At 48.1% G+C, this 12,416-nt stretch overlaps 1 protein-coding gene across 1 annotated transcript in view; it reads left to right on the top strand.

Annotated features, from left to right (window-relative positions):
• Window positions 1-3,978: 3,978 nt before the first annotated feature.
• CCDC14 (coiled-coil domain containing 14) overlaps window positions 3,979-12,416 on the top strand; it is a 27,514-nt gene continuing 19,076 nt past the window's right edge. Inside the window, exon 1 of the mRNA XM_075610073.1 lies at window positions 3,979-4,062. Within this exon, the coding sequence (XP_075466188.1) occupies window positions 3,979-4,062 (84 nt within the window). The remainder of the gene's footprint in view (window positions 4,063-12,416) is intronic.

The raw sequence follows: 12,416 nt of genomic DNA, 5'->3' as shown, positions 1-12,416 counted from the left end.
TCACTTTTGCGTCCGTGAGCCTCCCCCAGAAAAACCTCTTGGAGAGTACACTCTGGGGTAACAGTCACCAGTTCAGTACTACTTCCTCTCCCTGGTGGAAGGAATAGCACAGTGTCTTTTAACCGGGCCTTTACCCGGTCATCCGCGGCATGGATGCGGTAGACCAGGAGGCCAGGACCTTTTCCGCGGTCCACTACATGGTGAATGGAGTGCTCCTTTTTGGGCTTAAAGGAGGCAATTTTTACTAAATCCATCGCCACACAGTCCTTGTCCCTACATACTGGCGAGGCTTCCACTGGGACCACACACAACATGAATAAGAGACGCATGCAATGAGACCACACACGATGTGAGTAAGAGAGACGCATGCAATGAAACCACACACAATGTGAGTAAGAGAGACGCATGCAATGAGACCACACCCGACGTGAGTAAGAGAGACGCATGCAATGAGACCACACCCGACGTGAGTAAGAGAGACGCATGCAATGAGACCACACACGACGTGAGTAAGAGAGATGCTGTCAGGAATTGGCGTTCTCCGCGCTCCCCACACAGAGCACTCACTTCCCTCGGCGATTCCTCTGCTCAGCGCCGGGCGCGCCCACGCCCTCCTGCACGCACACCTGCACGCACACCTGCACCATCCACTGGCTCGGTCCACACGCGTACACGCGTTAAGGAGCGCGCTCAGTCCGCACACTCTTATTCCTGTCCCCCGGACCTCAGGCTCCGCCCCCGCACACTGCACGGGCATACTCAGGTTACTAACAAGACTCACCTGGCCTGTTATGCCTGCACCAATCTGCAGTGTTTCCCTGTAGCTCTTCCTGTCCCGCCTCCGTTCCTAATTGGACCTTCCTGCTTTATCTAGCTCCTCTCTGCTCTCAGTCTTTGCTCGACATAGTATCTGCATGGAAGTACTTCTGGATTCTCTCAGTGTTTTCACAGGTTCTGACACGGCTTGTACGACTACCCCCTCTGGCTCTCGATCTCAGCACTCCTTGGACAACGCTCACTCTGATACCCCTCGAACCCGGCTTGAACTACGACTACAGAACTTCTTTAACCAGTACCGGCAAGTATTGCTAGCAAACACCACCTGGCCTGGCAACGCCTAGTTCACCACACTCCGGACAGGCTCCTTCTGCTGCGGGTGTGTGTTCCTATACGTCCCCACCTCAGTATAAGGGACGGGTCTGGTCTGCGGATGCCCTTTGGTCCAGAGTGGCGGCAGGGACCATCACAAGGGAGAACAGTAGTGGAATGTGCATCACTGTACCTGTCGGCTGCTGCTGCTGCTGCCCAAGAGAATAGAGAGGCTGCTGCTTTAAAGATAATCTTTGTGTGAGACGGGAATCTCTCTATCCGTGGGAGGGGGATTTCTGTGGTGGGGATTCCACCCCGCATCCCTGGGGCTTACTACAGATGGAGGCGCTGCACCATTGAATGAGAACGAAGGCATTCACCCCTGTAACCTGTTCCTGTTATCCCCCATGTCATCGTGGGAGACTCAGGCCCTCCTGTTGCCAGCAGGTATGCACCACACAGAGACATATAGCCAGACCCCAGAACACCTTAGGGGACCTGATCTGCGATTGGGGGGGGGGAGTATGGGCTATAGTTGGAGGTGCTGCTGAGATCAACAGGACAGGTTTTCAGCGAAGCAGAGCTGAAAGTAATATGTACACTTTCAAAGCAAGTGCTGCAGAAGGATGGGCATTTTTGGAGACTAGGGGTAGTCAGGAGAGACAGTCCTCTCGCACAGTACACCCTAGGTGCCCTAAGAGGGTGATGTAAATTTGGATACACTAGGCTATAGCTGTTCTAGTCGCCTTGAGGCAGATAGTGTAGGATTCCTGTGGGGGTTAGCCTGTTAACTAGGTCAGGGACTTCAGCATAGGGTCTGCACTATGAGTGGCCAAAAGTAGGTTGATGCCAAGTACACTAGCCAGTACCCAGAAAACACACCACAGAGTGCTTGTAATGAACCGTCAGCGAGTGCGCTGTACAAGGAGAGAGTTCTGCCTAGCCTGGGGTATGCCATGCATTATATTCACTGGTTAGAGCACCATTGAGAGTAGTAAGTGTCTAGGAACGAGTTACACTATAGGCACTGGGAGTAGCGCTATCGTGGGCTTAGAGGGCTCACTAAAGATGGCGGCGAGAGATACATGTGCTCTGCGGGGCATGGAGGAGGTTAAAATGGCGACTGCTGCGCCATTCACTGCAACGCGGGTTGCAGCCGATCCAAAATGGTGACTCCCGCCAAGCACGTGCTGTGTGCAAGCAGGCTGCAAGAGAAATGTGGCGAGAGATGTGCAAGGGTTTGGCGCCAAAACCAGAACCCCAGCTAAGAGAAGGGAGCGGCGCAAAAGCCGAAGCCACATCCACCTGTGCAGTGATTGGCCGACGGACGAAGCCACGTCACCCAAAGAGAGAGAGTGCACCTCCTCTTGTTTCCACCAGAGGGAGGGCGCACACTGAGAACCAATCCCAACAGTCCTCCCCAGCGGAAGGAGGGACAGGAAGTGACGCTGAGGAACTTCACTTCTGCTTGACTGGTGAAGGAGAAGGAGCTGATTGTCAAACCAGTAAGCTGAGCGAATCAACCCCTGTGCAAAAGATGGCTGACTTAAGCGTAACCACTTATCAGCTTCCAGGAGGCCTCCTGGTTGTGGAGGTTGATGGCAGAGAATATCTGCGGTGCCTGTGCGTCTAATGCAGGTCATCCGGACCGGCCCCAAGTACTATGGCACGGTGCCAACAGTGTGGCACGTTCTACCTCTGGCCTATCGAGCCATGCCCTACAATAATGACCCCGCGAGATGCCTCTCCAGCGACGCTGATCGAGGTGGAGGAGGCGGATGCGTAGGCTGCCCTGGTCCCATATGTCACCCCTGCGGTAGGGACCCAGGCCCAGCCACCAAGAGATGTCCCGACGGAGGAGAGCGCGACCGCAGTGGAGGTACCGGAGCGGGCCCGTTTCGTACCCATACCCACTGGCGGTGCCGCAAGGAGTCGAGGTGATTCCCCAGCGGAGGAGCCGTTACAGTCCTCGTCGGATGAGAGAGACAGCCTGTCATCGGTGGTGATGCGCCGGCCGGTGGACCACCCCGGCTGTAAAGAAGAAGTTACACTTACCCTTGAGATGGAGCAGACGAGTCCGGAGACCCCCCGGAGGCGAGCGCTGGTGCAGCCTGAACTGCGTAGAAGTCCCACGGCCATGGCGACTCCCAGTGCGGCGGAGATGGGACCCGAGACGGCTCCGGAGGAACCAACGAGCATCGCAAGACAGCGTAGTGGTAAGAGGACACCACCACCTCCTTATTCCCGCCAGGTGAAGGAGGAACCTGTGGAGAGAGGCTTGAGGCCTACCTGCCCGTCCGCGACCCTGATGGTCCACCACCGCCCCTTCCTGTCCTCGACGCACTTTCGGTGTGAGACCAAGGAGCGGATGGAGATTCTGCGATGACCAACGATGACGTCACTTCCGGGTCGGATTGGCCCAGAGGCCCGGAAGCTTTGTTGCTTCCATAAGAAGAGCTGGGCTGGAAGTAGAGTTCGAGGAGTTTAAGGCTCAAGTAGCCAAACGGGGAGCCCGAAGCGCTGCCGCAAGAGACAGTAAGAGTACTCTCGCCCGACTCAGAGACACTGCAATGGACTATGGCGATCCAATGGTCACCGCTCCTAGCGCCATTGCCCCGGCCACTGCCCCTGCCCCGTCACGTGTCGTGCCACCGGGTCCTAGTGGGAGTAAGCTGGATAAGACGCCCAAGTTTTCGACTGATTGGCGGGATTGGGTGACAAGTGATGAGGGTTCTGATAGGGAGATACCTATGTCAAGTGTTGTACATGTACCTAACCCCACTGTGTTTAATCCTGTTCCTAATGGTAGGGCCCGAGGGTCCCAGTCTACTGCAAAAGCGGGTCCCGTAAGTCCCAAGGCACCCAAGATGAATCCCACAGTTTATAAGAATGTCATTAGAGGAAGGCGTAAAGGCTCGCACTCTACAGAGGCAGCGACATCTAGTGTATCCTCCAGAGCAAAGTCTGAGGAAGGTATGAGTGTGTCATCCTCATATGAGCACCGAGATAAATGGTGGGCACCGTTATTCACAGGGTATCATGTGGGGATGGTCCGCACCAGATTTGTATTAATAAAGAAAGATATTGTAGATCACTGGTGGGACGCAGGCACCTATTCTCCACAGGAGGTTGCCGATGAGTTAGATAACAGGTGGAGAGACATTATGCAAAAAGTAATCACCCCCAAAGGCTCATCTATTTTGTATGATGATATTGCGCCGCCTGAGGAGCCAAAGTTCTGGGTACTGCCAGGAAAGGCTGGGAACCGGAATCTTGCTAAGTTAAGTAGAGCAGATAGAGCCATTATTTATTTATTTATTTAATTATAAAATATTTTACCAGGAAGTAATACACTGAGAGTTACCTCTCGTTTTCAAGTATGTCCTGGGCACAGAGTTAAGACAAATAATACATGGTTACAAATACAGTTACATAAGTGAACAGGGTATACATTATATACTGCACCGACACACTTTATTCGAGCAAATACCCAGTATGTACCTGGCAGATACCTGGAATGCGCCGCTCCTCACCTCTGGCAAGCCCCGTTGCGTTTGCCTTCCCAGCCTGGGTTCATGCCTGGCTGACGGGCGGCTGATCTGTTAAATGATAATGATTAGGATTTAATAGGCTGCAATGCTTCCCGTGTCTACCAGATGGCATAAATTCATGAATTGTAATGCAGTATATATATATATACTGTGCAGTATTGCAGCCAGCGGGAATAAAATGCTTCAATCCCTGCTTGGAAAATACCTCAATGCACTCGGGCAGAAAACAGTCACAAACCTCAATACACCCGGGTATACCCGAATTCGTGGGACTAGCCGAGCTCGAATAAAGTGTGTCGCCAGTGTACAAGACATTGCATGCACAGTTAGAGATAATATATATTATAGGCGTATGAAACAGTTACAGACCAGATTAAAATGTGAGACAGCCTTAGATTTGAAAGAACTTAAACTGGTGGTGGATGTGAGAGTCTCTGGTAGGTTGTTCCAGTTTTGGGGTGCACGGTAAGAGAAGGAGGAATGGCCGGATACTTTGTTGAGCCTTGGTACCTGTAACAGGGGAGTAGTCCCTGTTCAAGTAATGTGTCTTTAATCTAGCAGTGTGGGGGTTAACTGCTGGTAGTCAATTAATAAACACCACCTGCCTGATCTAGTTTGCTTACAAAAGCCTGTCTGTTGAGACAGGAAGTGACTCCTTAGCTCTGAATGAGAGCTGACCTTTGGAGAGACAGAGGTATGTTCTTGAGACTCCCTGGAGAGGCTGACCAAGAGAACACACATCTCTGGAGCTGACCGGTCTTGAGCTCTGCCCAGCATAGCTGATTGCAAGACACCAAATAAGACTTCTAAACCTGGATGCTGATTTTCTGTGCACGCACGGGTGCGGTTCCAGGAGAGCAGAGAAGCTTACTCTACAGCAAGAAACAGATAAGACTTTCATAATTAAGAGACTGCTTATATCTGCTTATTTCATGCTATATGTTTTGGGGTTGCGAGACATGCTTGACTTAGGGAATTGTGAATTAATTGCATGGTATTTTCACTAGAGATACTCCCAAGTGAATAGAAGCTTTGTGTCCCCCCCCCCCCGTGTTTGGATGATTTCCTGATGAAAAGGAAAAGGCACAATAAAGCCTATTATAATTTCACCTTATAAAGTCTCCAATTGTGTACCTCTGTGAACGTCCGTCTATATATGGTGTCCGAGGTGGGACAAGAGGTGTCTTTGAAGTTAAAAAGGACCGGAGATTTTTATGTGAAATTTTTTGTTATGCTTTTTGCCTACAAACAGTCTGAAAAAAAACAAAACCTCATGCAGCAGAGATCAGAGTTAAAGGGATACACACTGCACTGAAACTTACAAAAACCCAGAAGAGACTGCTGAAGTAGCTAAACCTTATTTTGCCTATCACAAAGTGTAATATGGTCATTGAAATAGGGGTTTTGCCTTCCAGCCATAATCAGGGTTCAAGAAGTGAGTCAGCCCTTAAAAAGGGATAGGTGTTTGTTGTTTTCAAAAGTTTCGCTGAAGCAGTGAATACAGATGGTGACTCACGAGTGGTACTGATTTTGCAAATAAAGGTTGCCACACCGCATAGGGCTACCAGCTGTGAATGGAGTATATGCAGAAAAGTGTGAAAATTGATACAAGACTGTGCTGAAGCAGGGGAATTTTTAGCAAACAAATGCTGAGTGTTGAGTCACCCTGCCGGGAATGAAAGAATGTTTTTTTTTCTGCAAGTAAAAAAGTCTGCCTATATATATCTTGGGAGCAAAAACAGACACCCAGAGTGTGAAGTGTGAATGCCATAATACTCAAAGATGAGACTGAAAATTACTGAACTCAGGCAGAAAACCAAATTCTGTTGCTGAAGCAGAGAGATTGCACCTAGCAAGTAAATGGTGTAGAGCAAATAGACTTTTTTACCTAGCAACTGCACATCTTGTATACTTAATAAGAGAAAATGCATGCACAGTACTGCTGATATTGAAAAAAAAAAAATTCCCAAGAAAGAAAAGTCTACAGAGATGCCTGTGAGAGCTTCGACCTCTACAAGCAAAATATGCCCATCTGTAGGAATACCACAATTGGGGGTTCTAGCAAATACAGTGGCAACAGCTGCAATAGTGCCTCCTGAGGTCAGGAAGAAAATTACACCTGATAGCCTAAAAATGTAGGACAAGATGCAGCGTTCCTGTAATGAACCCTACCCCACGGAAGAGTGGCCCTTCCAGTCCAATAAAGAGGAAGACATCTCTTACGGGGAACCCGAACCAAGTCACACCCACAAAACACCCCAAGAATGGTGGGGGTGCCTGAACTCGGCACGAACAGAAAAGACCGCTCCCATTGATGAATATGATCAGCAGGAGACAAAGCGGGAGCAGTGGATCACCCAATATTTCTGTCAGCTAAAGCAACTGCAAGAAAAGCCTGGCGTATATAATGAAGCTGCTAAAATTTCAAATGAAGATGGAGACCCCAATATCCCTGAAGGGACGGTGTCATCCAAATCAAAAAGGCGGAAAAAGAAAAGCAGTTCTTCACTTACCGTGGAAGGAACAGACACGTCCGCAGATCCTGTGGAGGAAAAGGGGGACCGAGTTGCCCTGCGGCCTAGAGAAAATGGAGAATTCGTCCCGCGGTTAACCGAATATCCAGAGGGCCCAAGGCAGAAGTCGTGTACCCCAAAGAAGTGTCTGTCCGGTGCCAACAGTGAGGAACCCTCAACCAGTCATCCCAGGGAAGCGGAGCCGGAACCAGTGAGTGACGATCCCTTGACCAGCCCTGAAGACGCCCTGAAAATTGCCAGGCATGACTGTGATCTGCTCTGTGAAGAATTGGAAAGGGAGAGAAAAAATAATGCTGAGCTACAGAAGACTGTGCTCGCAATTTACTCTGTGGCCAAGACCGAATTGGAGGATCTCAAGACTGAGCTAGATACTGCAAAGGCTACTCTCTCCGCCATGGATGAAAAGCAGAGCCAATCGGATAAAATGGTGGCTACGCTAAAGCGGAAGTATGAGGAGGCACTGAAGCAGATGACAGTCTTCCAGCAAGAGGTTCACACTCTTCGTATAGAGCTTGATGCCTCACATCATGAGACCAACAGCTGCCGCACAGACCTGGAAGTTTTCAGAAAGGAACTAAACAGTCTCACTGAGGAGCTGGACATTGCTAAAGAAACTATTGGTAATCTTGATACAGATCTCAAAGTCTCTCAGAAGGAGCTTCAGGCCCTCAACCTAGAGAAGGAAGTCTCACGCCAGGAGAGTGTCATTCTCAAAGCAGATGTGCATAAATGGAAGGAGGACTGCAAAGAAGCCCTGAAGAATACAGAGACTGAAAAAAGAGTAAATTCAAGATTAAAAAGAGAAAACTTAAAACTGAAAGAAGAAAATTTTCAGTTGACAGAAGAAGTCAAGGAAAAGTTTGAAGCAGAGCACCGACTGCAGAACCAACTGCAAGGTCTGCGTACACACCTCCAGTATGCTGAGGAGAAGCAGCAAACGCTGCAGGAAGAAAAGCTGCAGGCTGCTAAAGAAATTCAAGTGCTGCAGGAACGTCTGATGACCCAGTATGTCCCCGCAAAGCAGCATGAGAAACTGAAGGCTACCCTGAGCATCACCAAAGCAACGCTAAAAGGCAAGCTTAGAACCCAGGTGACGCGGCACAAAAGGGAGCACAAGAAGGTCCAGAAACTGAAACAAGTAACTGTGGCCCAAGCAAAGAAGTTCATAGTGCTCCACAATGCAATATAAATGTGGAGGCAAGCTCAGAGAAAGCAAAGCATGCAGATAAATTCCCTGAGAAGAGACTTGCAAGACGCACTCGAAACCAGGGATCTCTCACGGATAAGATTACAGTCCTACAAGGACAAGTATTGACCCTGACTAAGCGTCAGTATCCCACAGCCTCAAAAACCCATGAAGACAAGGGTACAGTGAGAGCTGGGAATACCGCTCATCTGAAAGACAAGGTTGCAAAATTTGAACCACCTAAACAAGCACTAGCAAAACCTTCAGCCACCCAGCAGGCAACAAAAGAAGGTACACGTGCTGAATTAAAACCAGAAGAATCCTTAGCTGATGAAGCTGAAAAGATGGGACATTCTCTGGAAGTGGGTGTGGAATTGCAACTTAATCTAAAAGGGGCTGAACTAGCAACCCCATTGAGTGGGAAAATGGCGTTTTTTAAACGCTCTGCAACTGCTGCCTTACAGTATGCCTACAATAAGACGAGCACCCGACGCGAGGGAAATCTCATGACCGCGCACGTAGAAAAAAGACTATACTTGGAGAAAGTCCTCCTCGAGTGACTGAGGGGTGCTGATCTCAAACACCTTCAGGAGGAGACACGAATAAACTGGAGAAAGGGCTCCAATCCCAACAGGACTGAGGGTTCTCTTCCTCCATCCACTCTCATTCAAGTCACTGAGATATCTAGAATGAGAGTGGAAGGATGGGCTTTGGCCGTGGCAAGCCCGAGCTTCCCACAAACAGGGGAGGTATGTAACAGGGGAGTAATCCCTGTTCAAGTAATGTGCCTTTAATCTAGCAGTGTGGGGGTTAACTGCTGGTAGTCAATTAATAAACACCACCTGCCTGATCTAGTTTGCTTACAAAAGCCTGTCTGTTGAGACAGGAAGTGACTCCTTAGCTCTGAATGAGAGCTGACCTTTGGAGAGACAGAGGTGTGTTCTTGAGACTCCCAGGAGAGGCTGACCAAGAGAACACACATCTCTGGAGCTGACCGGTCTTGAGCTCTGCCCAGCATAGCTGATTGCAAGACACCAAATAAGACTTCTAAACCTGGATGCTGATATTTTCTGTGCACGCACGGGTGCGGTTCCAGGAGAGCAGAGAAGCTTACTCTACAGCAAGAAACAGATAAGACTTTCATAATTAAGAGACTGCTTATATCTGCTTATTTCATGCTATATGTTTTGGGGTTGCGAGACATGCTTGACTTAGGGAATTGTGAATTAATTGCATGGTATTTTCACTAGAGATACTCCCAAGTGAATAGAAGCTCTGTCCCCCCCCCCCCCTGTGTTTGGATGATTTCCTGATGAAAAGGAAAAGGCACAATAAAGCCTATTATAATTTCACCTTATAAAGTCTCCAATTGTGTACCTCTGTGAACATCCGTCTACAGTACCATGAACAGTCTTTTGGAGACTGATCTCAGATGATAAGTGCTGCATGTGGTAGGGGTGAGGAGCTTGTTCAGATAGCTGGGTAGCTTACCCATAAAGAATTTAAAGGCAAGACAGGAAAGGTGAACTTTGCGCCTAGACTCAAGTGATGACCAATCTAGTTCTTTGAGCATTTCGCAGTGATGTGTGGTGTAGTTGCATTGGAGAATTAAATGACAAATTGAATTGTAGAGGGTGTCAAGTTTGCCATACGAGATACCGGCATTCTCATGGTTATGAGTTTCCGTACGTGCCAGAGCCAATAATGCAGGAGATCGAGGACCAGAGAGATACCTGGCTCAGAGACACAGTTCTTGATCACTTAAGAATTAAGTTTGGTAGCACAACCTACCTAAGGGAGGACAAAATATGTTCTGTAATGAAATCTTGGAGTACAGGCAGGAACATATATATGCACAACATCTTGTACAGACCAGAGAATGGGCCTGTACAACCCTTCTTTGTTAAGATTGTGGATCACAATGGGCGGGAAGTGAAGAAGCCTGATCCCCGTCATTATTATTGAAGTTAAGGGTTCTCCATGTTGGGAGTTTCCCGCTATGTATGTCGCCATCAGGGGTGTTACAGTCTCGTGTACACAATATTGATTAACTATGTTTTGTATGTTCACAGATTGTTCACCTGCAGGATGGTCCAGCAAATTAGGTCCAAGTGGGGAACATTGGATTTCCACCTGAGGGAGAGTGTAGCCCTGGTAAGAAATGGGGCTATAGTTCTATCCTCCTCCTGTGTGTAAACTCTGCTAAGGGCAGATTGCCAGGAGTTGTCATGGGTTTTCCCTGCTTATGACACTGGGCTGTGTAAGTGAAGGTAGGTCACGTGACCCTGTGTCCAATCAAGAGACACAGGGGCGGTGCCTACTGGAGGCTTCATAGAGCAGTGTCACGTCCTATTTAGTGCAGTTCTGTCTGTGAGTTCTGTCTGAGTTAGTGTTAGGAGTGAGCAGCTTCTGAATAGAGCTGCTATAGCTATAGTTAGTGAGGTGGACCAAGTACCTCTCATCCTGCTTAGGGGGTGAAGGAAGAGCTAGCCCCACTCTGGATGCCCTTTGGTCCAGAGTGGCGGCAGGGACTATCACAAGGGAGAACAGTAGTGGACTGTGCATCACTGTACCTGTCGGCTGCTGCTGCTGCTGCCCAAGAGAATAAAGAGACTGCTGCTTTAAAGATAATCCTTGTGTGAGACGGGAATCTCTCTATCCCTGGGAGGGGGATTTCTGTGGTAGGGATTTCACCCCGTATCCCTGGGGCTTACTACAGATGGAGGCGCTGCACCATTGAACTAGAACGAAGGCATTCACCCCAGTAACCTGTTCCTGGTGTCCCCCATGTCCCCCGCGGGAGACTCTGGCCCTCCTGTTGCCAGCAGGTATGCACCACACAGAGACATATAGCCAGACCCCAGAACACCTTAGGGGACCTGATCTGCGATTGGGGGGGAGGGGGTATGGGCTATACATGGTAATGTACTGTATAGTGATTTCTGTTTTATGTTTTATCCTGTTATTTTAAGAAATTGTTCTGTTCTGCATTTATTGTAACTGGATGTTCTTGTAACTATCTTTTTTCTGTAATCTGAAGCACTGTTTTGTTATATATATATTAAACAATTCTTTAATAAGTAATGCTTTGAGGCTAATAATGAACTGACGATGCATGCTCTGGAGAGTATTTACCTTTTTGGACACATTTTGCTACAACAGATTTTTGTGTGTTAAGTGCATGCTTTTTAACTATAATAAGCAGGGACCTGAGACTCTGGCAGATATACTAATTTCCATATTTTGCATAATTTCGTGGGTGGTATTTCTTGGGTGGTGGAAGCATATAGATATGATTGCAATTGAGTAAGGGGTTAATATGAACTCATTGAAAGTACCTTGCACAGAAGAAAGGTGATTTGGCTAGAGTAGCCGTGTGTATTAACCCTCGTTGCATATCTAAGTCCCGTGCTCACTTGTGTGCTGTCTGTGACAGGTGGTATATGGGGACGGATTGAGACGTGATATTGTTCATTTGATGGACCTTTGTGAAGTTGGAAAGTGGGACAACTTGCGAGCTGTGTATTAACCCTTGTCCTGCATGCAGGTCATGTGCTCACAGGTGTGCCATACGTGACAGAGCTCTAATCACAAATCGTTCAGCATGCGGTTTATTGATCAGAGAGAACTGTGACGGTAGGGGTAAATATGACTGCGTTTAATAAAAGTCAAGCCCTGCATTACCCCTACCTATCAATAATATAGTTGTATTATGTCATGTGTGTGTATAGCTATGTATTATGTCATGTGTGTGTATAGCTATGTATTATGTCATGTGTGTGTATAGCTATGTATTATGTCATGTGTGTGTATAGCTATGTATTATGTCATGTGTGTGTATAGCTATGTATTATGTCATGTGTGTGTATAGCTATGTATTATGTCTAAGCCTGGTTCCAGCACTTCAGGGGCCAGGGGTTAATTTTGGTTGCAAGAGAAATGTTGCAAAAGTTGTCTGTGACCTTCCCCTGTAACAGTTTTCATGTTGCTCTTTGTAATGTTGCTTTTAAACCCACCAATCAGAGGCTGGCATGTAGCCAGCACCTGCCAATTTGG

The sequence above is a fragment of the Ascaphus truei genome, chromosome 7 (genome assembly GCF_040206685.1).
Source record: "Ascaphus truei isolate aAscTru1 chromosome 7, aAscTru1.hap1, whole genome shotgun sequence".
Taxonomy (NCBI): domain Eukaryota; kingdom Metazoa; phylum Chordata; class Amphibia; order Anura; family Ascaphidae; genus Ascaphus; species Ascaphus truei.
This window is presented reverse-complemented; position numbering and strand designations above follow the sequence as displayed.